The sequence below is a fragment of the Rhinoraja longicauda genome, chromosome 11 (assembly GCF_053455715.1).
Source record: "Rhinoraja longicauda isolate Sanriku21f chromosome 11, sRhiLon1.1, whole genome shotgun sequence".
NCBI classification, from domain to species: domain Eukaryota; kingdom Metazoa; phylum Chordata; class Chondrichthyes; order Rajiformes; family Arhynchobatidae; genus Rhinoraja; species Rhinoraja longicauda.
In genome coordinates this window covers 53152455-53179718 of record NC_135963.1, presented here as the reverse complement: position 1 = coordinate 53179718, position 27264 = coordinate 53152455, and the positions used below count along the sequence as shown (strand labels likewise).

At 46.2% G+C, this 27264-nt stretch overlaps 1 protein-coding gene across 1 annotated transcript in view; it reads right to left on the bottom strand.

Moving 5' to 3' along the window:
* LOC144597930 (potassium channel subfamily T member 2-like) overlaps positions 1-27264 on the bottom strand; it is a 475868-nt gene that overhangs the window by 220469 nt on the left and 228135 nt on the right. Inside the window, exons 13-17 of the mRNA XM_078407745.1 lie at positions 25634-25697; positions 13375-13483; positions 4814-4922; positions 1068-1124; positions 285-434 (exon numbers count right to left, since the gene is read on the bottom strand). Coding sequence (XP_078263871.1) covers positions 285-434; positions 1068-1124; positions 4814-4922; positions 13375-13483; positions 25634-25697 — 489 coding nt within the window. The remainder of the gene's footprint in view (positions 1-284; positions 435-1067; positions 1125-4813; positions 4923-13374; positions 13484-25633; positions 25698-27264) is intronic.

Here is a 27264-nt window from a genome sequence, read left to right as displayed (position 1 = left end):
CTCCATGACTGTGACCCTATGAGAAGACAAAACATCTGCCGTAAAGATGCAGGACAAGGCATAGACACTAAATGCTGGAGTAACTCAGCAGGACAGGCATCATCTCTGGAGAGAAGGAATGGGGACATTTTGGGTCGAGACCCTTCTTCAGACCAATTCCTCTCCAGAGATGCTGCCTGTCCCACTGAGTTACTCCAGCTTTTTGTGTCTATCTTCGGCTTAAACCAGCATCTGCAGTTCCTCCTTACACAGGACAAGGCAAAGTCAGGATCAAACATGCTTACTTTTTATGTGCATGAAATGAAGTGTAGGTGAAGCTCTTGCCCTCATATTCAGCAAAGAAGGTGCTGCCTTCCATTTTAATGTGATAGACTTCATTGCCAGAACATTTGCCGTACATCGTTTGCCACTGCTCGTGTGATTGGTGACCATCCCTGAAAAAATATACACACAGCAACATTATCTGGAAGTAAACATCATAGTCATTATAGTTTAGTTTAGTGTAGAGATACAGCATGGAAACAGGCCCTTCCGTCCCCGAGTCCGTCTCGACCATCGAACACGCATTCACACTAGTTCTATATCATCCCACTATCTCAACCACTCCATACACACTGGGGACAATTCACAATTCACAGAAGCCAATTAACCTACAAACCTGCACGTCTTTGGGAAGCGTGAGGAAATGGGAGCATCTGGCAGTAACCCGCGCGGTCAAAGGGAGAATGTGCAAACTCCGCACAGATAGCACCCGGTTTAGGTTTATTATTGTCACAGTGAAAAGCTTTGTTTTGCATGCTATCCAAACAGGCTAGATAATACGATATATCAATACAGTCAAGTCAAACTCAAGTGCAGCAGATAGAGCAAAGCAGAAGATACAGAGTGCATAATATAGATCTCAGCATTGGAGCGCACCAGTTCCACAGACAAAGTCCAATGTCTGCAATGGGGCAGAGGTGAATCGGACAGTGCCCTAGTTTATGTTGAGAACTAATCCTGGTAGTTCCATCGACAACAGGTACACAGCTGATAGATACACCATTGCACACATGCACGTATTTCACCTGTTTACGGCTTGCTTTGTTCCGGTGAGTTGTCTAAACGCCTCCCATGGCGCTGATCTGAAAATGATGAAAGGATGTGCCATCAGTATACGTCTGACACTTATCAATCACTATTACATTCCACACTGCGACGTTTATTAAGAATGCAGAGCCTTTTGTTTTATATACAACCATAAAAGAGCCTGTTCCAACAACAAGTCTCAGTTAGACAGAATCGCCTTCATCTTCACTGTTATTAGTTAAGGAAGGAAAATTAACACGATCACCAACGGTCAAGCCCCATAGTTTGAAATAATGCCGGGGGATTGAAAAATCTGACTGAACTTTCAAGTACAAATTATTTTCATTGTCTAATTACACTTGCAACATTTTCTGCAGCACCTCACATCAATCTATCTATACACTAAAACTCTTGTTCGTTTGTTTGTTTGTTCCTGAGCTACAGCCAAAACGGAACACGATAGCGCGACAAGTTTAGGCCCACCTTACTCACCGTCATCCCTTTGGTGCTAATGGAAGAAGTTTCATTGAAATCGGTGTTATATTTTTTAAGTTATTCACATTTTAAAGTTAAATCATTCTCCTAGGGAGGGAGCGGGGAGGGATGGACGGAGGGGGGGTGGAGGGAGGGGGAGGAGAGAGGATAAGGGGGGTTGAGGGGGATGGAGTGGGGGGAGGGGAAGGGGTGAGGGGGAGGGGGGATGGGGGGAAGAGGGGAGTGGGAAAGAGGGGGGGGGGGAGAGGGGGGGGAGGAGAGGGTGCTGCACCAATGCAGGAGAGGTTTGGTCCACTTGGTCTAGTGTCAGCCTAAATTTCACCCTCATATCTTTAGACTTTTGGCTTTAGAAGTACAGTGTGGAAATAGGCCGTTCGTTCCACTGAGTCTGTGCCGACCAGCGATCACCCCGTACACTAGCACTATCCGACACACTGGGGGCAATTTACAATTTTACTGAAGGCAATCAACCTACAAACCAAAGGTAGTCACAAAAAGCTGGAGTAACTCAGCGGGACAGGCGGCATCTCTGGAGAGAAGGAATGGGTGGCGTTTTGGGTTGAGACCCTTCTTGAGAGAGAAAATCACAGGAAAGGGAAACAAGAGCTATGGACGATGATGTAGAGAGATAAAGAACAATGAATGAAAGATACGCAAAAAAGCAACGATGATAAAGGAAACAGGCCATTGTTAGCTGTTTGTTGAGTGAAAACAAGAAGCTAGTGCGACTTGGGTGGGGGAGGGATGGAGAGAGAGGGAATGCCGGGGCTACCTGAAGTTAGAGAAATCAATATTCACACCACTGGGCTGTAAGCTGCCCAAGCAAAATTTGAGATGTTGTTCGTCCAATTTGCATTTAGCCTCATTGACAATGGAGGAGAACTACAGCAGGACCGAAAGATCAGTGTGGGAAAGGGAAGAAGAATTAACGTGTCCAGCAACCGGGAGATCAGGTAAGTCCATGCGGGCTGAGTGAATGTGTTCCGCGAAACGATGGCCCAGTCTACGTTTGGTCTCGCCGATGTATACGAATCCCCATCTTGAACAACGGATACAGTAGATGAGGTTGGAGGAGGTGCAAGTGAACCTCTGCCTAACCTGAAAGGACTGTCTGGATCCATGGACAGAGTCAAGGGAGGAGATATAGGGACATGTGTTGCATCTTCTGCGGTTGCAGGGGAAGGTACCTGGGGTTTGGATGAGAAGGGATGAGTTAACCAGGGAGTTGCAGAGGGAACAGTCTCTGCGGAAGGCGGAAAGGGGTGGAGATGGGAAGATGTGACTAGTGTTGGGATGCCGTTGGAGGTGGTGAAAATATCAGAGGATCATGTGTGGTATGCGACGGCAGAGGGGGTGGAAGGTAAGGACTAGGGAGGCTCTGTCTCTGTTGCAACTAGGGGGAGGGGGAGCAAGGGCGGAGCAAGGGGTACCGAGGAGGCACGAGTGAGGGCCTCATCTATGATGGGAGAGGGGAACCCCCGTTCCCTAAAGAGTGAGGACATCTCGGATATCCTGGTATGGAACACCTCATCTGGGGCGCAGATGCGGCGTAGATGGAGGAATTGGGAGTAGGGGATAGAATCATTGCAGTAAGCAGGGTGGGAAGAAGTGTAGTTCTTGATAGTTGTGGGAGTCAGTGGGTATGTAATAGATGTCAATCGATAGTCTATTTCCTGTGATGGAGACTGTGAGATCAGGAAAGGTGTGGTCCAAGTAAATTTGAGTGCAGGATGGAAATTGGTGGTGAAGTTGATGAAGTCCATGAGTTCTGCATGGGTGCAGGATGCAGTCGTCAATGTAATGGAGATAGAGTTCGTGGATAGGTCCAGTGAATGTATCCGACAAAGAGGCAGGCATAGCTGAAGCCCATGCAGGTGCCCATAGCTACGCCTTGGACTTGGAGGAAGTGGGAGGAGTCGATGGTGAAGTTGTTGTGGGTAAGGACCAGCTCTGCCAGGTAGAGTAGAGTGTTAGTAGAGGGAAATTGGATGGTTCTGCGGTCGAGGAAGAAACGGAGGGCGTTCAGGCCTTCCTGGTGGGGGATGGAGTTGTAGAGTGACTGAACGTCCACAGTAAAGATGAGAGAGTGGAGGCTCGGAAAGTGGAAGTCATTAAAGAGATGAAGGATGTGTGAGGCATCTTGGGCATAGGTTGGGAGAGATTGGACCAGGGGGGATAGGATGGAGTCGAGGTACATGGAAATCATTTCAGTGGGGCAGGAGCAGGCAGAAACAATGGGTCTGCCAGGGCAGTTGTGTTTGTGGATTTTGGGGAGAAGGTAAAGACAGGCTGTGCGGGGCTGGGAAACGGTAAGGTTGGAGGCTGTGGAAGGCAGACAGCCAGAAGTGATGAAATCTGAAATGATCTGTGAGGTTATGCTCGTCTGTGGTGGACCTACAATGTAACCTACAAACCTGTACATCTTTGGAATGTGGGAGGAAACCGGAGCTCCCGGAGAAAACCTGTACACTCACGGGGAGAACGTACAAACTCCGTGCAGACAGCGCCCGTGGTCAGGATGGAACCTGGGTCTCTGGCGCTGTAAGGCAGCAGCTCTACCCGCTGCACTACTGTGTCACCCATATCCACATCCTGGTGTATTCACTTTCCCCCAACTCTCTGCAGGAAGGGTTTAGATTCGAAACGGTACCTATTGCTTTTCTCCAGAGATGGCGCCTGACTCCTCCTATTCACATATAAAGCCCTAAACGGGCTTGCCCCCCCCCCACCCCCCCCATATCAAAAATCTTCTAACCCACCACTCTATCTCCAGGTCCCTCAGGTCGTCCGACTTGGGGCTACTGACTGTCCCGCGGTCTAGGCTTAAACTCAGGGGTGACCGCGCTTTTGCGGTTGCAGCTCCTAGACTGTGGAACAGCATCCCTCTCCCCATCAGAACTGCCCCCTCCATCGACTCCTTTAAGTCCAGGCTCAAAACCTATTTCTACTCCCTAGCGTTTGAGGCCCTCTGAGGGGGCGCTGTGAACTGTTTATGTATGTGCTGTTATGTTTGTGTGCCATTGTATGTTCGTTCTTAGTACCTGAACTGATATACAGCACTTTGGTCAACATGGGTTGTTTTTAAATGTGCTATACAAATAAAATTGACTTGACTTGACTCCAGTTTTTTGCATCCATCCAGATGTGGGAGTATAAATGGACTGATACAGTGTGCTCGGGGGGTCTGGTCAAAATCACTCAGTATTTCAGGAAAGAAAGCTAATATTTCATGCAAAGAAAAAGCACTTACTGGCTCCTGGAAGTGTGTACGAGGAGCGTGATCAGTGTGGACGTAGCTGGGCAGATGCAGTTTAACGCCAGCATGGCATATTTGAATTCCTCTTCACACACAACATGATCTAAATAAAAATACATGAAAAAATTAAACGGTGCAACGAGAATTGTACGAATTTATCGACTGACATAATAGGCAACTGACTATAATTTATTCATTAATGCACATTCTCACACCTCAGCAAAAACACTGCGCTGTTATTGTTTATTCATTTGTCTGTTGTTTTAATCGAGGTACACTGAACTTTTTTGTTTCGTTCATTACAGGTTTTACAGAGCAGCACATTTACATCTCTGTTGCGCTGCTCCAAGTACGAATTTCATTCTCTCATTTCGTTCATTTATGATTTAGGATGTTGCATGAAGAGGTATTGAGCCAATCCTTGTGAATTGTGCTGAAGCACGAAATTTGGAACGAGAGTCCTGAAGACGTGCGAGCAGAATTAGACCACTCAGCCCATCGAGTCTGTTGAGCCATTCAATCATGGCCGGTCTATTTTTCCTTATCCACCCCATTCTCCTGCCTTCTCCCTTGCTAATCAAGAGCCCATCAATCTCCACTTTAAAATACCTCATGACCTGGCCTCCACCGTCGTCTGTGCCAACGAATTCTACCCTACAGCTAAAGAAATTCCTCCTCATCTCCTTTCTAAAGGTACGTCCTTTTATTCTGAAGCTGTGCCCTCTGGTCCTAGTCTCCCCCTGCTTTATCCAACCCTGTCCAACATCCACCAGCTAAATGTTTTCACATTTAGGCAGTCACATACCTCAAGGTATATCGTGCGTGTGGTGCGATTTTAACCTCTGTTGGCAGAGACAGAGTGGATGAGTTGTTGTAATCATACTTCTTGTAATACTTTGACACTTTCCAAAGACGTGTGGGTTTGCAGGTTAATTGGCCTCCCAGTGTGTAGGACATAGAACTAGAGTACCGGTGATTGTTGGTCGGCGAGGACTCAATGAGCTAAAGGACCCGTTTCCATGCTGTATCTCTCAATCTATATACTAAAACTCTCGTTTGTTTGTTTGTTTGTTTCTGAACTACAGCCAAAATGGTACACGATAGCGTAACAATTTTAGGCCCACCTTACTCACCATGGTGACAATGGAAGAGGTTTCATTGAAATCGGTGTTATATTTTTTAAGTTATTCACATTTTAAAGTTTAAATCTATCTCCTAGGGAGGGAGGGGGGGTTGATGGGGATGGAGTGGAGGGGGAGGGGGGAGAGGGGGAGAGGGGGATGGGGGGAGGGGGAGAGGGGGAGGGGGGGAGAGGGGGTTGAGGGGGATGGAGTGGAGGGGGGGAGGGGAGGGGGAGGGAAGAGGGGGAGAGGGGAGGAGGAGGGAGGGAGGGGGGTGTTAATGGGGATGGAGTGGAGGGGGAGGGGAGGAGGAGGGTAGAGAGGGGGAGGGGGAGAGGGGGGAGGGGGGAGGGGGAGGGAGGGGGTGGGAGAGGGGGGAGGGGGGGAGGGGGGAAGGGGGGAAGGGGGGAAGGGGGGAAGGGGGGAAGGGGGGAAGGGGGGAAGGGGGGAAGGGGGGAAGGGGGGAAGGGGGGAGGAATGGGTGCTGCACCAACACAGGAGAGGTTTTGGCCCAGCGGGTCCTCTTGGTCTAGTCTAAACTAAAACTAAACTAAAAAGTGAACGGGCAGCTGAATGCAATCTCTCAGGGAGCAGGAAAACTCAAAGTGATAATACAAGGTTTTTATTCGTTGGTTGCGATTTTTGTCCTGGTCTACTCTGGGGTCCCAGCTAGTTTGAAGCGTGGCACAGTGGCACAGCTGGTAGAGCTCCTGCCTCTCAGCTGCAGTGACCGCGGTCAATCCCAGTCCCCAGTGCTGCGTGCGGTTTGTACAACGGGGCAGACCACCAGTTTCCATGTTGTTTGATTGAAGGAGACAGTATGGGACCAGGCCCTTTGCCTCACCAAGTCCATTCCAACCATCGACCACCCAAATGACCAATAGTTCAATGTTATCCCACTTTCTCATCCACTCCCTACAAACCAGGGGCTACATGCAGAGGGCCAACTAACCTACAAACCTGCACGTCTTTGGGATGGGCGAGGAAACCAGAGCACCCGGCGGCACGGTAGCGCAGCGGTAGAGTTGCTGCTTTACAGCGAATGCAGCGCCGGAGACTCAGGTTCGATCCTGACTACGGGTGCTGCACTGTAAGGAGTTTGTACGTTCCCCCCGTGACCTGCGTGGGTTTTCTCCGAGATCTTCGGTTTCCTCCCACACTCCAAAGACGTACAGGTATGTAGGTTAATTGGCTGGGTAAATGTAAAAATTGTCCCTAGTGGGTGTAGGATAGTGTTAATGTACAGGGATCGCTGGGCGGCACGGACTTGGTGGGCCGAAAAGGCCTGTTTCCGGCTGTATATATATGATATGATATGATATGATATGAAACCCACTCAGACACAGGGAGAACATACAAACTCCACACAGACAGCACTCGTGGTCAGGGTGGAACCCGGGTCTCTGGTGCTGTGAGGCAGCAGCTCTATCAGCTGCACCACTGTGCCCAAGTGTTGTATGACCCCATGAGACAGAGTCCAAAAGAGGCAGATGCATCAACTCCTAAGTCAGCCCCACAGAACACTGTACTGTTGTGAGAGTTGGGAATGGCCAAGAGTTGACTTACTTATGAATGACTGAATGGTGCTTTATTATCATGGGTGCACTGCAGGGTGAAATTCTCTTGGCATTGCCCACACTTGCACGAGTCGCCATATTTTGGTGCTATTTACAAAAAGTCCAAATTCCAGTCCACGCACTTGATGTCCTGGAGCAGCTCCCGGTCCAAGTAGGCCCAGGTAGGCCCCAGGCTGCTGCAGGGCCTCCTTCGTCACCCTTGACCAGCTCAGCCCATGAACCAACATCCCTCTCCTCGCCCGGCCAACTCTGTGTCCCGGAGGCGCCTCCTGCAGCAGAGGCAATACCCCGGACCCTCTCCCCACCGGCCCACTCCTCTTGGCTGCCATCACCAGCGGCTCCCTCCTCCTCGGCTCTCCGGTCTCCGGGGCCGAGCTCGGTGGCTTCTGAGCCTCTCGTACAGGCCACGGCCCACCGGGTCTTCCGTCGTCCAGCCACTCCTGGGCGGGTGCCGGCTCTGTGCCACATCCCGGGACTCCTTCTGCCCGCGGACGGAATCCTGGGAGCAACTTTAGAAACATTTCCCATACTCTATAGACTTTAAATGGACTGAGGTTCATTAACGAGGGCCCAGCAGATAAAACAGCAAAGCCACTTCTCCAATGGGCGAGATGGGCCAAGTATCCTGCTGCCTTGCTGTAACTCTGGGACACAGCAATGGATGAGTTAATATCTCAGCTCCTTACCCGAGTTAAAACAAGAGCTGTGAACATCTGCCATACATGTTAAAAAAAGTGGGGATTTGTAAGTGGAATTTATCACTGTCTTTTCTAGAGCATTAACCTTCTGTCAAACCTATTGACACTTTGAATAGCAGACAACAATCTAAGCGGTTTACTGCCTCTGTGGTGAAACAGCTAACATTTCAGGTCAAAAACACTTTATGAAAACAGAAAAACAGGCAAAATAAGGTTGGTTTCAATTTGTAGAGTAAATGGGATTGGGGAAGGGGGGGGGGGGGAGAGGAGAGGCATGATTGCCATGGTGATAACCTGTGGAAAATGTCGTGCGAATGATGGATTAACGAGTCTTAGTTTAGCTTAGTTTAGAGATACAGTGCAGAAACAGGCCCTTCGGCCCGCTGAGTCCGCACCAACTAGCGATCCCTGCTCAGTAATGCTATCCCCCACACACACTAGGGTCGATTTATAATTATATCAAGCCAATTAACCTACAACCCCGTACGTCTTTGGAGTGTGGGAGGAAGCCGAAGATCTCGGGGAAAACCCACGCAGGTCACGGGGAGAACGTACAAACTCCGTACAGACAGCACCCATAGTCGGGATTGAACCCGGGTCTCCGGCGCTGCTAGCTCTGCAACGCAGCAACTCTACCGCTGTGCCAATGTGCCGCCCTCAAGTCATTCACTTGAATCCCATCCAATCTAGTGTAGAGTGTTCATAATTTTACATATCTGTTGTGCTGCTGCAAGTAAGAATTTCACTGTAGATAGACACAAAATGATGGAGTAACTCAGCGGGACAGGCAGCGTCTCTGGGTAGAAGGAATGGGTGAAGTTTCGGGTCGAGACCCTTCTTCAGATCTTTCTGAAGAAGGGTTTTGACCCGAAAAGTCACCCATTCCTGCCTGTCCTGTTGGGTTTCTCCAACATTTTGTGTTTATCTTCAGTTTAAACCAGCATCTGCAGTTTTTTTCCTAAAACTTTCACTGTTCTCTTTTAGGACATACGACAATAAAACACTCTTGACTCTCCTTCTGTGGAGAGACAGTATGTAGACTTGGTATTTATTCACAAAATGCTGGAGTAACTCAGCGGGTCAGGCAGCATCTTGGGAGAGAAGGAATGGGTGACGTTTCGGGTCGAGACCCTTCTTCAGACTGATGTCAGGGGGCGGGACAAAGGAAGGATATAGGTGGAGACAGGAAGATAGAGGGAGATCTGGGAAGGAGGAGGGGAAGAGAGGGACAGAGGAACTATCTAAAGTTGGAGAAGTCGATGTTCATACCACTGGGCTGCAAACTGCCCAGGCGAAATATGAGGTGCTGTTCCTCCAATTTCCGGTGGGCCTCACTATGGCACTGGAGGAGGCCCATGACAGAAAGGTCAGACTGGGAATGGGAGGGGGAGTTGAAGTGACCTTTCAGCCCAGCACCTTCATTCATTACACAGAGGCAGCCATGAGCCTCCAACTCCCATTCACTGTAATTCTCCATCCCACTCTAAGGTCAATGGTATATTTAAACTTCCTACCCCTTCTCTCCCACGCTCTACTTTGAAGAAGGGTCCCAACCTTTCCATGTTCTCCAGAGATGCTGCCTGACCTCCCGAGTTACTCCAGCACTTTGTGACTTTTTTTGTTAACCAGCATCTGCTGTTCATTGGTTCTACAGATTTCTCCATGGTTTGTCAGCTGTTCCAATGAGGCCCAACGTAAGCTCGATGAGCAGCACATGATCTTACGCCCAGTCAAACTCAGCCTGTGTGACACAATGTCAAATTCAACAACCTCTAGCAACTCAGGTGAATGCCATTTACTTAGCGCATGTTTACTGAACCCAGCGTAGAAAAAAAACTTCAGATGCTGGTTAAAATCGCAGGTAGACACAAATTGCTGGAGTAACTCAGCGGGTCAGGCAGCATCTCGGGAGAGAAGGAATGGGTGACGTTTCGGGTCGAGACCCTTCTTCAGACTGATATCAGGGGAGGGGGAGGGACCAAGATAGAATGTAGTCGGAGACAGGAAGACTAGTGGGAGAACTGGGGGGAGGGGATAGAGAGGGAAAGCAGGGACTATCTGAAGTTAGAGAAGTCAATGTTCATACCGCTGGGGTGTAAACTACCCAAGCGAAATATGAGGTGCTGTTCCTCCAATTTGCACTGGACCTCACTCTGACAATGGAGGAGGCCCAGGATAGAAAGGTCAGATTTGGAATGGGAGGGGGAGTTGAAGTGCTGAGCCACCGGGAGATCAGGAAGGTTAAGACGGACTGAGCGGTGGTGTTCAGCGAAACGATCGCCGAGCCCGCGCTTGGTCTCGCCGATGTAGAGAAGTTTACTGAACCTTTACTGGACCTTATTCACAAAATGTTGGAGTAACTCAGCAGGTCAGGCAGCATCCTTGGTTAGGTCATTTGGTGTGGCTGGTGTATTGTGCATTATGTGCAATTCTGGTTGTCCATGACGATGTGAAGGCAAGAGAGGTTTACTGGAACACTGCCTGTGTTAGGGGGCATTAATGTGAGGAGAGGCTTTAGACTTTACTTTTGACTTTAGAGATACAGCGCGGAAACAGGCCCTTTAGTTCACCGAGTCCATGCCGGCCACGATCACCCCGTAGATTGGCTGGTGAAGTTAAAACGGTTTGAGGGGATTTTCTTTTATTAACTGAGACATCAGACAGGACCTTCTTTTCCCCCGAGTTGGCATATCTGACAAAGTGGCAGTTTCCCCATAGAATGGGGGAATATCAGTGGTGGAGGAGGGAACTGCAGATGCTGGTTTGTACCGAAGATAGGCAAAAAGTGCTGGAGTAACTCAGTGGGTCAGGCAGCATCTCTGGAGAAAAGGAATTGGTGATGTTTCGGGTTGGAATCCTTCTTCAGACCATCCATGAGCCAAAACGTCACCTACTCCTTTTCTCCAGAGATGCTGCCTGGCCTGCTGAGTAACTCCAGCACTTTAGTGTCGATCGTGGGTGGAATATCAGTGTAGGTTTTGTACGGACATCTTAGTGAGAAGTAAATGTGTGGTGTCTGAGTCAGAGGTGAAAAATGCTATGGGTTGGACTCTGGGATAAATATCCATCTTGTCTAAAATGATGAGAGTCAAAGATCAGAACCTTATTCCTGGGTTAGAAATTTCAAATCTTGGAGGGCACAGCTTCAAGGTGAGAGGGGGAAATGTTTAGAGGAGATGTGTGGGGCAAGTTATTTTAACACCATGAGTGGTGGCTGCCTGGAACGTGCTGCCAAGGGTAGTCGTTGAAGGCAGATACAATAGTGCCATTCAAAGAGCTTTTAGATCAGCAGAAGTTGTGGGGAATGGGGGAATATGGACCATGTGCAGCAGTTAATTAGTGGGGTACTGATTGAGAATGATCAGCCATGATCACATTGAATGCTGGCTCGAAGGGCCGAGTGGCCTCCTCCTGCACCTATTGTCTATTGTTAACACAATCGGTAAGGAGGTGTTTTTTTTAGTAATATTACAAAATACAAATTTTAATTATATCGAAATGGATCACCGCTGTTGTAGGTGAACTTTGGATATTTACCAGACAGAAATGTAATATTATCTTGCGTTCCCTCGTGGCATCCAAGCACAACAGGAAAATTAATTACGGATTTACACATGGTGTTCAGTTCTGACGAGGATATTGTCAAGCTTGAAAGGGTTCAGAGAAGATTTACGAGGATGTTGCCAGGACTGGAGGGTCTGAGCTATAGGGAGAGGTTGAGTAGGCTGGGTCTCTATTCCTTGGAGCGCAGGAGGATGAGGGGAGATCTTATAGAGGTGTATAAAATCATGAGAGGAATAAATCGGGTAGATGCACAGTCTCTTGCCCAGAGTAGGGGAATCGAGGACCAGAGGACATAGGTTCAAGGTGAAGGGGAAAGATTTAATAGGAATCTGAGGGGTAACTTTTTCACACAAAGGGTGGTGGGTGTATGGAACAAGCTGCCAGAGGAGGTAGTTGAGGCTGGGACTATCCAAACATTTAAGAAACAGTTAGACAGGTACATGGATAGGACAGGTTTGGAGTGATATGGACCAAATGCAGGCAGGTGGGACTAGTGTAGCTGGGTCATGTTGGCCGGTGTGGGCAAGTTGTACCAAAGGGCCTGTTTCCACACTGTGTCACTCTATGACTCTATGACATGGTAGAGTGGAACTTGTTTTGTTGTTCCACTGTTATTGGACACTGATTGCTGATAGAGATTGTCCATTAGCCTGTAACAGTGCTCTAATGTTCTAATACTTTCTTGATGTTATCATACCCTCCTGATTTTGACTGCATTATCTTTTCACATAAATGTTTTTCATCTGAATATAGACAATAGACAATAGGTGCAGGAGGAGGCCATTCGGCCCTTCGAGCCAGCACCGCCATTCAATGTGATCATGGCTGATCATTCTCAATCAGTACCCCGTTCCTGCCTTCTCCCCATACCCCCTGACTCCGCTATCCTTAAGAGCTCTATCCAGCTCTCTCTCTTGAATGCATTCAGAGAATTGGCCTCCACTGTCTTCTGAGGCAGAGAATTCCACAGATTCACAACTCTCTGACTGAAAAAGTTTTTCCTCATCTCAGTTCTAAATGGCCTACCCCTTATTCTTAAACTGTGGCCCCTTGTTCTGGACTCCCCCAACATTGGGAACATGTTTCCTGCCTCTAACGTGTCCATCCCCTTAATAATCTTATACGTTTCGATAAGATCTCCTCTCATCCTTCTAATGTGTACTCGTAATACGAACTAAACAAAGATGATCGGCAAAAAGGTACAGAGTGCTGAAATAACTCAGCGGATCAGGCCGCATCTCTGAATAGGCAACGTTTCAGGTCAAGACATTTCTTTTTCAGTGTTATTTCAGGAGGTTTTTGATAGGATTGAAGATGTAGAATCAAGAACCTGCAGATGCTGATTTTAAAAAAAGACACAAACTGCTGGAGTAACTCAGCAGGTCAGGCAGCATCTCTGGTTAGGTGACATTTTGGGTCGGGTACCTTCTTCAGACAGATTGAGGTAGAGGGGGAGGAGGCTGGAAGAGAGGTGGGGGTGGGACTAAGCCTGGCGAGTGATAGGTGGATACAGGTGAGGGGCGTTCCCCCACCCCCACCCCCACCACAATGGACAACATTATTCAATTCACAGCCATTATTGTTCAATAATTTACCTGCAAACTTGACATGGAATTTATTCTCTGGCTTCAATATCTGTACATAAAGGGGACACTTTGGCGCAAAGTCTTTGACAGCCCATGCTCTCAAGATGGTTTGGTGATCCTGGTGAAAATAAAGACAAACAAGTCTTATTCAGATTTGTGAAGCGGACAGAGAGAACAACAATGAAGATAATTATGCAGGTGACACTATCAGGAAAAAAACACACAACTACAATCCCGTAATCAGGTGAATTACGCCCAGCTTTACCCTCAAGTAATTCTCATTAGTGACCTTATATCCATCCTGTTCTCTAGTTGTAGGTTGATTTACATAACAATATTTTATTTTGAGACACAAAGTGCAGGAGTAATTCAGTTGGTCAGGCAGCGAACATGAATAGGCAACGTTTGGGGTCGGGACACTTCCTCGGTCTTTCAGTCAGAAAGATATCTACGTACATGGCAATTGTGGAGTAAATGTCATAAACTAAACATTTGTGAATTAATGCAGTTTCCTCCAAAGAAATAGTGCAATGGTGAAGAATAATTGACACTTAGCTGCTGATAAAATATCAGTTGATGAGGGGCAATATTTCACAGTCTGAAGAAGGATCCTGTCCCGAAATGGCACCTGTTCACGTTCCTGAGATCCTGCCTGAAAAGCTGGGTTATTCCAGAACTTTGTGTCATTTTGTACAAACTGGCACCTGCAATACTTTTTATCTCCTTATTTTCTTTTGTTTGGAGTCTTACTGATTAATTGTCGGACATTAGACTTTGTCTATTGAACTGGTGCGCTACAATGCTGAGAATTATATTCTGCACTCTGTATCTTCCCCTTTGTTCTATCTATTGTACTTGAGTTTAACTCGATTGGATTTATTGACAGTATCATCTGATCGAATTGGGAACAAAGCATTCAAAACAAAGCTTTTCACTGCACGTGACAATAATAAAACTAAACGTAAAGCTAAACTTAATTTAAAACAAAATCTAATCTAAAGGGTTTATGTTGCAGTCATACTAAATGTCATAACATAGAAAATAACTAGGAAGTAACACATGTCTCCAGTTATAAAATTCAACTTGGAAGGGCTATTGTCCATCAGGGTTTGAGGTCATGATAAGCAAATTGCCTTGGGCAGTGTCTTGGAATGGAGGTGACTTCCTTTCACAATTTTGTGGATTCTGAGGTGGTAATGAGCCCAACAAATTCAGCGAAGAGAGGAAGAGCATGATCAATTAGTTGGAATTAGTCCACATTGTTCTTAGAATGGGATGAGCAGAACTGGATGCAATACTCCTAATGCAGCCTAACCAAAGTCTTACAAAGCTACATCATGACTTCTTGACCCTTATTCTCGACTACTCCCTGGCTAATTGAGGCAGGCTTACCATATGCCTTCCCACCCCTCTAGCTACTCGTGTTGCCAATTTCAGGAAGAACTCCAGACATGAGCTGTTAGTACGTAGAACTGTACAGGACAGGTACAGGCCCTTCGACCCACAATCTCTGTGCCAAACATGATGCCAAGTTGAGCTAAAGTCCTCTGCCTGCATGTGCTCCATATACCTCCAATCCCTGCATACCCATGTGCCTATCTATAAGCCTCTTAAACGCCACGATCGTATCTGCCTCCACCACCATCCCTGGCAGCGCGTTCCAGGCACCCACCACCCTCTGTGTAAAGAAAGACTTGCCCCCCACATTGCCCTTAAACTTTGCCCCTTTCACCTTTAAGCTATGCTCATGGTCTTTGAAATTTCCACTCTGGGAAAAAGATTCTGACTGTCTACCCTATCGAGGCCTCTCATAGTTTTACGTATTTTTATCCGGTCACCCCCCCAACCTCAAGTCGGTGGCGCAGTGGTAGAGTTGCTGCCTTACAGCGAATGCAGCGCCGGAGACCTGGGTTCGATCCTGACTACGGGTGTTGTCTGTACGGAGTTTGTACGTTCTCCCCGTGACCTGCGGGGGTTTTCTCCGAGATCTTCGGTTTCCTCCCACACTCCAAAGACGTACAGGTAAGTAGGTTAATTGGCTTGGTGTATGTGTAAATTGTCCCGAGTGTGTGTAGGATAGTGTTAATGTGCGGGGATCGCTGGTCGGCGCGGACCCGGTGGGCCGAAGGGCCTGTTTCCACGCCATATCTCTAAATCTAAACGAAACTAAAGTCTATCCAGAGAAAACAATCAAAGTCTATCCAACCTCTCCTTGTATCTAATACTCTGTAATCCAGGAAGCATTCTGTTAAACCTTCGTTGCACCCGTTCCAAGCCATGGTTCTTATAATGGGATGACCAGAACTGCACGCAATACTCCAAATGTGGCCAGGCCAAAGTCTTACAAAGCTGCATCATGACTTCTTGACTCTTATTCTCAAATCCTGACTAATTGAGGCAGGCATATCATATGCCTTCTCTACCACTCTAGCTACCTGCATTGCCACTTTCAGGGAGAGTGTGGAGGAAATGATTTCACCCATCAGCCAGTTGTCCTTCAAGGCTCCAATGCTAAGGTGAGTAAGAAAGCAAGATGGGGCAAAGTGGCCAAAATAAAAGATCTCAGTGGAATCTTTTTCTAATTTGAGGAAGGACATCCTTGCTATTGAGGGAGTGCAACATAGGTTCTCGAGGTTAATCCCTGGGATGGCGGGGCTGTCATATGAGGAAAGATTGCAAAGACTGGGCTTGTATTCACTGGAATTTAGAAGGATGAGAGGGGGTCTTATAGAAACATATAAAATTATAAAAGGACTGGACAAGCTAGATGCAAGAAATATTTTCCCAATGTTGGGGGAGTCCAGAACCAGGGGCCACAGTCTAAGAATGAAGGGGAGGCTATTTAAAACTGAGATGAGAAAAAATGTTTTCACCCAGGGAGTTGTAAATCTGTGGAATTCTCTGCCACAGAAGGCAGTGGAGGCCAATTCACTGGATGAATTTAAAAGAGAGTCAAATGGAATTCTTGGGGCTAGTGGAATCAAGGGATATGGGGAGAAGGCAGGCACGGGTTACTGATTGTGGATGATCAGTCATGATCACAATGAATGGCAGTGCTGGCTCGAAGGGCCAAATGGGCTCCTCCTGCACCTATTTCCTGTGTTTCTAATCAATTGGACCTGATCCTGGAACATAAAACTTGAAAATAATGTCATGGCTTCATGACTTTAGGTCCCTAACTCCCTGAAAGTAGCATGCAGATAGAGTGGTAAAGAAGGTATGTGGTATGCTTGCCTTCATTGGGTCATTGAGCGTAAGAGTCAAGAAGTCATATTGCAGCTCTACAGGACCCTGGTCAGGTCACATTTGGAGTATTGCGTGCTCTGCTTGCCCCATTACAGGAAGGATGTGGAGGACGTTCACCAGAAACGATGCCTGGATTACAGGATATGACCTAAAGGGAGAGATTGGACGGAGAGGCACTGATAATGTAGATAATCATAAGCTTTTTTCCCCAGGGTGGGAATACCAAATACAAGGGGCATAGCTTTAAAGGAGGGGGGGTGGGGGTTGAAATTTTAATGGAGATGTGTGGGTAGGGTTGTCCACTGTCCCATATTAGCCGGGACATCCCGTATTTTCGGCTATATTGGTTTGCCCCGTACGGGACCGCCCTTGTCCCGTACTAGGCCCGGGGGGCACTGTAGGCCCCGGCCCTGTAGGCCCTCGACGCTGTAGGCCCCCGACACCGTAGGCCCCCGACACCCTAGGCCCCCGACACCCTAGGCCCCCGACACCCTAGGCCCCCGACACCCTAGGCCCCCGACACTCTAGGCCCCGACACTCTAGGCCCCGACACTGTAGGCCCCGACACTGTAGGCCCCGACACTGTAGGCCCCGACACTGTAGGCCCCGACACTGTAGGCCCCGACACTGTAGGCCCCTGACACTTTAGGCCCCTGACACTGTAGGCCCCCGACACTGTAGGCCCCCGACACTGTAGGCCCAGACACTGTAGGCCCCCGACACTGTAGGCCCCCACCACTGTAGGCTCCCACCACTGTAGGCTCCCACCACTGTAGGCCCAGACACTGTAGGCCCCGACACTGTAGGCCCCGACACTCTAGATTTCCGCCATTTTAGCTCCGGACAGTCTCGGTCCGGAGGCCCGGGCTAACGGAGGTTGCGTAGCAACCCGCCTCCTGGCCCGGGCTGCCGCCATTGGTGGAGCGGGAGCACGTGGCCACTGGCTGGGTGAAGTCACGTGAGGCACGGGGCGGTGACGTCACCTTGTCCTGTGTTTCGGAGTGAGACAGTTGGCACCCCAATGTGTGGGGCAAGTTTTTTTTTTTTTTTTTTTACACAGAGTGGGGTGAGTGCCTTTAACCCACTGCCAGGGGTGGTGATGGAGATAAATACGACAGTGGTGTTTAAGAGACTTTTGGACAGGCACATGGATATGCAAGGAATGGAGGCATATGGATTATGTGCAGGCAGATAAGTGATGGCCTTGACATTATGTTCAGCACGGACATTGTGGACCGAAGGGCCTGCTCTTGTACTGTACCGTTCTATGTTCTAAGAATTGGAAAAACATGTATTAAATAAAAATAGCATTTGTTAGCTGGTGTGATTCTGGAACATTTAGACCGAGGTGCTCTCTTAATGTTTAATTTGTGACAAGTTTAAAGATGCCAAATATTTTGGTTTCATAAATCAAAAAATGTGAGGCAGGGTTTGTAAGAAAGTCAAGCAAAATCCACAAGAATCAGAATGATGTTACATTGTTTTCTTTCTCTTGTTAATGAATTTGTGTGCAATTAATTCACAGCAGTTTTTTGCACATTAATGTCTTTAATCACGGAAGCATGCATCAAGATCTCCTGTTGCTGAATTACATACCATCCCATCTGTCATGGAAAAGTCCAACTTCAACGACTTGCAGAACATTGAATTCAGTCTGAAGAAGGGTTGTGACCCGAAACGTCACCTATTCCCTTTTCTCCAGACATGCGGCCTGATCTGCTGAGTTCCTCTAGGACTAAGCATCTATTGAATTCTCCAATTTTAAGTAACCAATCTACTGACTTCCAGTATCACAAAATGCTGGAGTAACTCAGCAGGTCAGGCAGCATCTCTGGAGAGAAGGAATGGGTGACGTTTTGGGTCGAGACCCTTCAGACTGAAGTCTGAAGAAGGGTCTCGATCCGAAACGCCACCCATTCCTTCTCTCCAGAGATGCTGCCTGACCCGCTGAGTTACTCCAGCATTTTGTGATACCTTCGATTTGTACCAACATCTGCAGTTATTTTCCTACTGACTTCCGGTGGTGAGGCGAGCAGATGGGTGCCTAATCTCGAGCTCCCGATAGCAAGTTAAAACTAGCCTCCCTTCATTCACTAATTGCCACACAAATCGCAGTATTCTGTACTGGAATGAGTGGGGGAGCGACAACTTGAAGTCAAAAGAAACATGACAGACGAGAAAGAAAGAATTCACCGGAGGTGGACAAAGCTCAAGGTTCAAACGATGACTTGGCAGAAACCATGCGCCCAGTGCTCCACAATGTTGGTAAGGAAATACGCGACTTCAGGGCCGAACATAAAGTGGACTTACATAAACTTAAAGAAGGACTGAAAGAAGACATGAAAACCGAACTCAAAGATCCGAGACAGGAAATCCACCCAAAACTTTCTGCTAACTCCACACGAATCCACGCCCACGAAACTAGACTGAACAAAGCAGAAGCACGAATCGATGAGGCTGAGACAATTAACATGGCTATGAAAGATGTGCTGATTAAATCTATGAAAAAAACAGAAAGTCGTGCAAGAAAAACTGACCGATTTGGAAGGACGGTCTCGACGAAATAACATTCGCATCTACGGCGTACCGGAAGGGAAAGAAGGCAGCTTAATGTCTGAATTTGTGGAGCAACTTAGGTTGTCCAGAAGCGCAAGGCATACAAGGGAATAAAGAGGGCCCTGAGGGAGAGAGGTGGCCACGAGGCTTCCAGAACCCGCTGGACAAGATGCGCATTCGCTGGGACTCAGGGACACGCACATACGATAGTGCGCAAGACGCAGCGCAGGAGCTGAGGAGGAGAGGCTACTCCGTGGAGACACCGAGGAGCCGGCAGACCCAGAGATGGAGCGTCTTCTCCAGGCTACGACATGGCAGAGCGTTGGGAAGAGGAGCGAAAATGGGAGTGAGACTGCGCGTCGAGCAAGAGAGCGACTACAGGGACCTGAGCGGACCCCGTCCAACTGGCTTTTATTGTGTCACAACTTCGTGCGGACTACAAAATAAGTGCCATCGGATGACGTTGGACGATACTAGGATGCGTGAAATGGAGTGTTTCACCTCTGGTGAGGGGCCCTCTGGGAGGAGGTTTCCCCCTCTACATGCCAACGGGCACTCAGGGTGGCAAGGAATCGCCCTTACGTGGAACCCAACCGTTTTCTCTTTTTCTTTATTTTCTTCATTTAGCGCACCCTGGCCAGATGTTCAGGCCTGCGCAGTTCCAGGTTGTCTGGAGATTTATGAATGCAATACAGGATTGGGTCAATTAAATGCCACATAATTAAATGGTGGTGCTGGCTCGAAGGGCCGAATGGCCTACTCCTGCACCTATTGTCTATTGTCATAATACTATTAAATCGGTGTCACTTAATGTAAAACGGATGAATAATCCAGTTAAGAGGTGCAAGGTCCTGGCTAAACTGAAAAAAGAAAAGGCTCAACTATTATTTTTACAAGAACCCCACCCGCCTCAACAAGAACGTGAGAAATTAAAACGCTTTGGTTTGAGAAATGCATTTTATAGTTCCCACAAAACTAGCCAAAAGAGGGGAGTGGCTATCCTTATCACAAATGCAGTCCAAGTTGAATGCCACAAAGAAGTCAGGGACAAAGAGGGAAGGTATGTATTAGTTAAAGGAAAGCTGGAAAACAAAGTGGTGACACTGATCAATATCTATGCCTCCCCAGAGAGTACCAAATGTATTTTCAAAACTCTGTTTGACATTATTGCCTTAGAGGCTGAAGGTATTTTGATATGTGGAGGAGACTTCAATGTGGTCATGAATCATAATTTGGATACAACAAGCCTAAAAAAACCCCAAGATGCATCTGACCAAGTTTATTAACACATCAGTGCAGGAAATGGGCCTAATTGGTGTTTGGAGAGAACTTCACCCTTTAGAAAAGGACTATACACACTATTCAGTACCACATTCAGTCTACTCCAGGATTGACTACTTTTTAATGAATACAGGTGAAAGCCACAGCATCACCGAGTGTAAAATCGGGGTGGCAGATGTATCCGATCACAGGGCAATCAGCTTGACAGTACACCTGAATGGTAGAAAGATAAGTACTGTATGAAGGCTCAATGTGGGTAGTTTCAATAATAAGACAAATGTGGATCAGATAAGGGAAGAGATAAAAAGGTACATAGAAGAGAGTGATAATGGGGATGTGGACCCTGGAATACTGTGGGATGCTCTGAAGGCAGGAATACATGGAAAGCTGATCGCCCTGACATCATCACAAAAAAAGGCCCGGCAAGCCACATATGAACATAAAGTAGAAAGATTGAAAGAACTGGAGAAGAAAACATAAAAACACACAGGATCAATTGGTACTAAAATAGATGAAGGAAATAAGGGGAAGATAGATGAGATCCTCAGGGGAGATGTAGAATAAAGGGCAAGATTTGTAAAGCAGACCTGTTACGAAGCTGGTACAAAAGCAACTAGACTCCTGGCCAGACGACACCTGCGGAAACAGCAGGCCTCGAATACAATTCATAAAATAAGACATTCTCAAACCAATCAATTATGAGCCAGATGAGATAGAAAGAGTATTTGAGGAGTACTACATGAAACTCTATTCCAACCCACCATCAGCTGACTAAAGGTGTTCATTGGCTATATTTAAGAGGGAGTTAGATGTGGCCCTTGTGGCTAAAGGGATCAGGGGGTATGGAGAGAAGGCAGGTACAGGTGACTGAGTTAGATGATCAGTCATGATCATATTGAATGGCGGTGCAGGCTCGAAGGGCTGAATGGCCTACTCCTGCACCTATTTTCTATGTTTCTAAAAGACAATGAGAAGTTTTCTTAACTCACTGGACTTGCCATCTATTGGTGAGATACAGAATTATAACATTATGTCATAATTTACTGTTAAGGAGCTGGAAGCTGCAATCAGTAGACTTAAGGCTAGTAAATCACCAGGCAGCGATGGGTTTCCACCCAAATGGGTTTCCACCCAAGGCCTTTAAGAAGGAGCTAACACCTCTGATCCTGTCTTGCTTTAACTGGACCCTTAAAAAGGGCAGGGCTCCCCCATCATGGAAGCAAGCAATTATTACCATTTTACCTAAGGAAGGCAAAGAAAAAGAGCAATGTGAACATTTCAGGCCAATCTCAATTTTAAATGTGAACCTCAAGCTATTTACTTCAATCATTTGCACAAGACTAGTGACTTTTGTACCAGATGTGATTAATGAAGACCAAACTGGATTTATTAGAGGGCGCCAAACACTGGACAATATTAGAAGAACCATCCAAATTGTGGATAATGCTCAAAACAAGGGTACGAATATGGTCCTGGTTAGTTTGGATGCAGAAAACGAGTTTGATAGTGTTAGTTGGGTATTTTTATATGAAGTACTAAAGAGATTTGGTTTCAATGAAAATGCAATTTGGTGTATTAAAACAATTTATCATGAGCCTGCAGCTAGGATTAAGGTAAATGGAAACCTGTCCAAAAGGATCCAGTTAGAGAGGGGCACAAGACAAGGACACTGTCTTTCTCCTACTCTCTTCGTTTTATTTACTGAACACTTAGCGCAAGCAATAAGGCAGAGAGAAGACCTGCAGGGGGTCAAAGTAGGGGGGAAAGAACTTATCATTGGACTTTTGGGTGATGATGTCATTATTTTTCTTGAACGACCAGATATATGTTTCCCAAATCTAATGAACCTACTTGAAACATAAGGACACTACTCAGGGTATAAATTGAATATAACAAAAACACAAATTCTTTCATTTAAATTATTCTCCATCCCAACAAATCAGAGATGCATATAATCTGAAATGCTATTCTAAAACGATGCAGTACCTTGGTGTAACTACAACAAAAACACTTTCCAACATGTTATCATATCATATCATATCATATATATACAGCCGGAAACAGGCCTTTTCGGCCCACCAAGTCCGTGCCGCCCAGCGATCCCCGTACATTAACACTATCCTACACCCACTAGGGACAATTTTTTAAATTTTTACATTTACCCAGCCAATTAACCTACATACCTGTACGTCTTTGGAAATTATGTTTGAAACATTATAACAAAATTGAAGAAAACATCAAAAAAGGTGATCTAGACCAGTGTCAGAATACAAACGGTTAAAATGAATATCCTACCGAAGCGACTATATTTATTCCGATCTCTCCTAATGAATGTTCCCAAAGACAAATTCATAGCCTGGGATAAGATGATCTCTAGATTCATTTGGAATAGCAAAAAAAACCAAGAATAAAACTAACAACACTTCAACTGCCGAAAAGCAAGGGGGGAATGGCTTTACCAAATCTGAGGGAATATTTTTATGCAGTTCAACTCAGACCTCTGGCTTGTTGGTGTAGGCCTGATTATGAGTCTCGATGGAAAGAAATGGAAAGGGAGATACAGGGGGGGGATCAACGCTCTACGTAAAAACAAAATGGGAAGCAGAGTTAAAGATTCAATTAACAGAAGAAGAAGGGTATCAAATGTGTGAGACACAATGCACTTCCACAAACTCACTGGTATGGAGAGAATTCTGCTGGAAGAATTTAACTCGCTTTTTGTATAGCGCCCAAAATAAAAAGCAGGCGATTTGCTGCTCAACAACACTGTTGGAGGCTGTGCGGGGAGTGTGGAGGCTCACCACTCGCATCTTTTCTGGAACTGTGCAAAGATAAGGCCATACTGGGAAAATAGACAATAGGTGCAGGAGGAGGCCATTCGGCCCTTCGAGCCAGCTCCGCCATTCAATGTGATCATGGCTGATCATTCTCAGTCAGTACCCCGTTCCTGCCTTCTCCTCATACCCCCTGACTCCGCTATCCTTAAGAGCTCTATAAAGCTCTCTCTTGAATGCATTCAGAGAAATGGCCTCCACTGCCTTCTGAGGCAGAGAATTCCACAGATTCACAACTCTCTGACTGAAAAAGTTTTTCCTCATCTTAGTTCTAAATGGCCTACCCCTTATTCTTAAACTGTGGCCCCTGGTTCTGGACTCCCCCAACATTGGGAACATGTTTCCTGCCTCTAACGTGTCCAACCCCTTAATAATCTTATACGTTTCGATAAGATCCCCTCTCATCCTTCTAAATTCCAGTGTATACAAGCCTAGTCGCTCCAGTCTTTCAACATATGACAGTCCCGCCATTCCGGGAATTAACCTAGTAAACCTACGCTGCACGCCCTCAATAGCAAGAATATCCTTCCTCAAATTTGGAGAACAAAACTGCACACAGTACTCCAGGTGCGGTCTCACTAGGGCCCTGAACAACTGCAGAAGGACCTCTTTGCTCCTATACTCAACTCCTCTTGTTTTGAAGGCCAACATTCCAAATGTTAACGCAGCTGTTAAAAAAATATTTTGGGTTATAAAATCCCAAATACCTGCCCTACTTGACTAAAGATCTACTTGCGGCAAGTAAGAAAGCCGTTACCAGACATTGGCTTTATGAAAACAGCCCAAAACAGGAACAGTGGCTGGAAACTGTTCAAGACATCTTTGCTATGGAAAAGTTGACATACCTTTTGAGAGTCAAAGAGAATACATTTGAAAAGAAATGGAAAAGATGGATCATTTATTTGAGACACGACACCAACTAAATGAATGCCTAACTAGATATTAGAAGATTATATTATATAGAATTAGATAATATGTTTGTATGAATATTGAAATATTTCCAGACAACCAATCATTGTTACTTTTTTATTTTTATTTTGTAAGTGTGCCTCCTTGTATTATAATCTTTTTTTTAATTCATTATTTTTCTTCTTTTATTTATGTTGATGTTGTTGTACTGTTCTGTCTATATCTCTGTGAAAACTCAATAAAAACTTAAGTGAAAAAAGTCAAAGAGAATACATTTGAAAAGAACTGGAAAAAATGGATCATTTATTTGAGACACGACACCAACTAAATGAATGCCTAACTAGATATTAGAAGATTATATTATATAGAACTAGATATTTATGTTGATGCTGTTGTACTGTTCTGTCTATATCTCTGTGAAAACTCAATAAAAACTTAGAAGTGAAAAAAAGTAACTAATCTACAAAAATTCCCCTTCCATGGAAGCACTCCCATTTCTCATTTCCCCTTTGCCTCATCCCCTTCCACCTATATTCCTTCCTCTGGTTTCACCTATCACGCCTCGTCTATCCTTGTGTCCTTATCCTACACTTTTTGTCTTTTCATCTCTGGCCTTTATCCAACCATCTGCCTATCAATACCCCCCCTTCCTCCCTCCCTTCTTTATCTGTATCAACCTACCACTTTCCAGACTATGTCCTGCCACTCCTCTCTTCTAGCTTTCTTCCCCCCCCCCCCTACAGTCAGTCTGAAGAATGGCCCTAACCCGCAACGTCACCTATCCATGACCTCCAGAGAAGCTGCCTGACCCGCCGAGTTACTCCAGCACTTTGTGTCTTTTTTCAAGTTGTTGCACTTACACTGACAAATCTACATGCAGCGTTACCAGACATCACTGCTTAGAAACAAAAAAGGGCTTTGAGAATCTGTTTTTTTTTGTGAGGGTATTTTTCTCACCAAGACTTCCAAAGTCCACGCAGACCATTCAGATCCAAGACCATGCCATATCTAAGTAGATGAGCACCTTAAAAAAAAAAAAAGACACAAAGTGCTGGATTAACTCTGCAGGCCAGGCAGCAACTCTGGATCTCCAGAGGATAAGTGATGTTTGAGGTTGGGACCCTTCTTCAGACTGGAAGTAGGGGGGTGGGGGTGGGGAAGAACTGAAGGTGAGAAAAGACCAGGACCATCTGAAAAGAAAAAGCCATCTGGTTTATTAAGATTTCACCAACTAAAATGTATTTTCCTGAAGAAGGGTCTCGACCCGAAACGTCACCCATTCCTTCTCTCCCGAGATGCTGCCTGACCTGCTGAGATACTCCAGCATTTTGTGAATAAATCAAAATGTATTTTCCGTTTGAATTCTCACTATTCTAACCCACAGCTCGTTTTCTTTTTGGATAATATATGATGGATATTAGCCCTGTGTAAATAAAACTCACGGCAGCTGTTCTGTCGACTTCGTATCGGCTGCTCAGGATAAAGCAGGCTTCAGCATTATCCATTCTGAATCACCAGGAGACGCCGTGGTGAAGGAAGGACGGACGGCAGCATTAATGGATCAAAGGAAAGACAAATATTTGACAGTCATTAATAAGTTTGTGATATCTTTGCAACTGAAACAGTGACAACATATCGCATCTCAGATGCTTCTGGCTGTCCAATGTTACTTTGATACCAGCTTCACACAGCCTCCTGCAGCAGAGTCATGAAGGGATAGGAATGATTCACACACACGCAGTTCTCATTAAGACAATTCCCCTTGCTGCCACGAGGCACAGCAACAAAGCTTGTACGCCTCTTAGCCATCAGAAGAACCTCAAAATGCAAACTCGCTGCAAAAACTCCTTTCATTATCTTTCTTTCCAAGCCGACTCAATGGATTATTTTGAAGGAAGCAAAACTTTTTTTAAGATACGATGCATCAATTAATGTCAACCTTTCTGCTTCAGTGCTGCAGAAGGATATTTCCTTCTTGTTAAAGGACTAATGATTGTCAATGAGTGGCTGACAGAATAGTGCAGCCGACAATACGAAAAGTAATGGAGTTAATAATATATTATATAATAAAGGTAGAGTTGCTGCCTTACAGCGCCAGAGAACCGGGTTTGATCCTGACTACGGGTGCCGTCTGTACCGAGTTTGTACGTTCTCCCCGTGACCACCTAGGCTTTCTCCGGTTCTCCAGTTTTCTCCCACGTTCCGAAGATGAACAGACTTGTAGATTAATAGGCTTTGATAAAAATTGTAATTTGTCCCTAGTGTGCAGGATAATGCCAGTGGATGGGAATCACAGGTCGGCACCAACTCTGTGGGCCAAAGGGCCTGTTTCCGTGCTGTATCTCTAAACTAAACTAAACATAAACCAGTGCAAGAGAATTGTTAGGCTGCCTGACCGCCACTGGGCTCTTCACATGGAGTGTGGGCAGTAACATATTTCCTACCCTGTTCCTGCTTGCAAAGTTTTCTTGTAAAAAAAAAGGAACTGCAAATGCAGGTTCATACCAAAGATAGACAAAAAATGCTGGAGTGATAGGCAGAAGAAGGGTCCCGACCCAAAACGTCACCTATCCATGTCCTCCAGAGATGCTGCCTGACCTGCTGAGTTACTCCAGCACTCTGTGAAACGTCACCTATCCATGTTCTCCAGAGATGCTGCCTGATCTGCTGAGTTACTCCAGCACTCTGTGAAACGACACCTATCCATGTTCTCCAGAGATGCTGCCTGACCCGCTGAGTTACTCCAGCACTCTGTGAAACGTCACCTATCCATGTCCTCCAGAGATGCTGCCTGACCCGCTGAGTTACTCCAGCTCTCTGTGAAACGTCACCTATCCATGTTCTCCAGAGATGCTGCCTGACCCGCTGAGTTACTCCAGCACTTTGTGTCCACCAAGTTTTCTTTCTATCTTGTGAAGAAGGGTCCCAACCCAAAACATCATTTATCAGCTTGAGACTATTAATGATATTATTCTTGTTGGTTACAATGGGAAGAGAATCGTTATGTAGCTTAAAACTGACAAGTGAGATAATAGAGAAACTAGGAACTGCAGTCTGAAGAAGGGTCTCGACC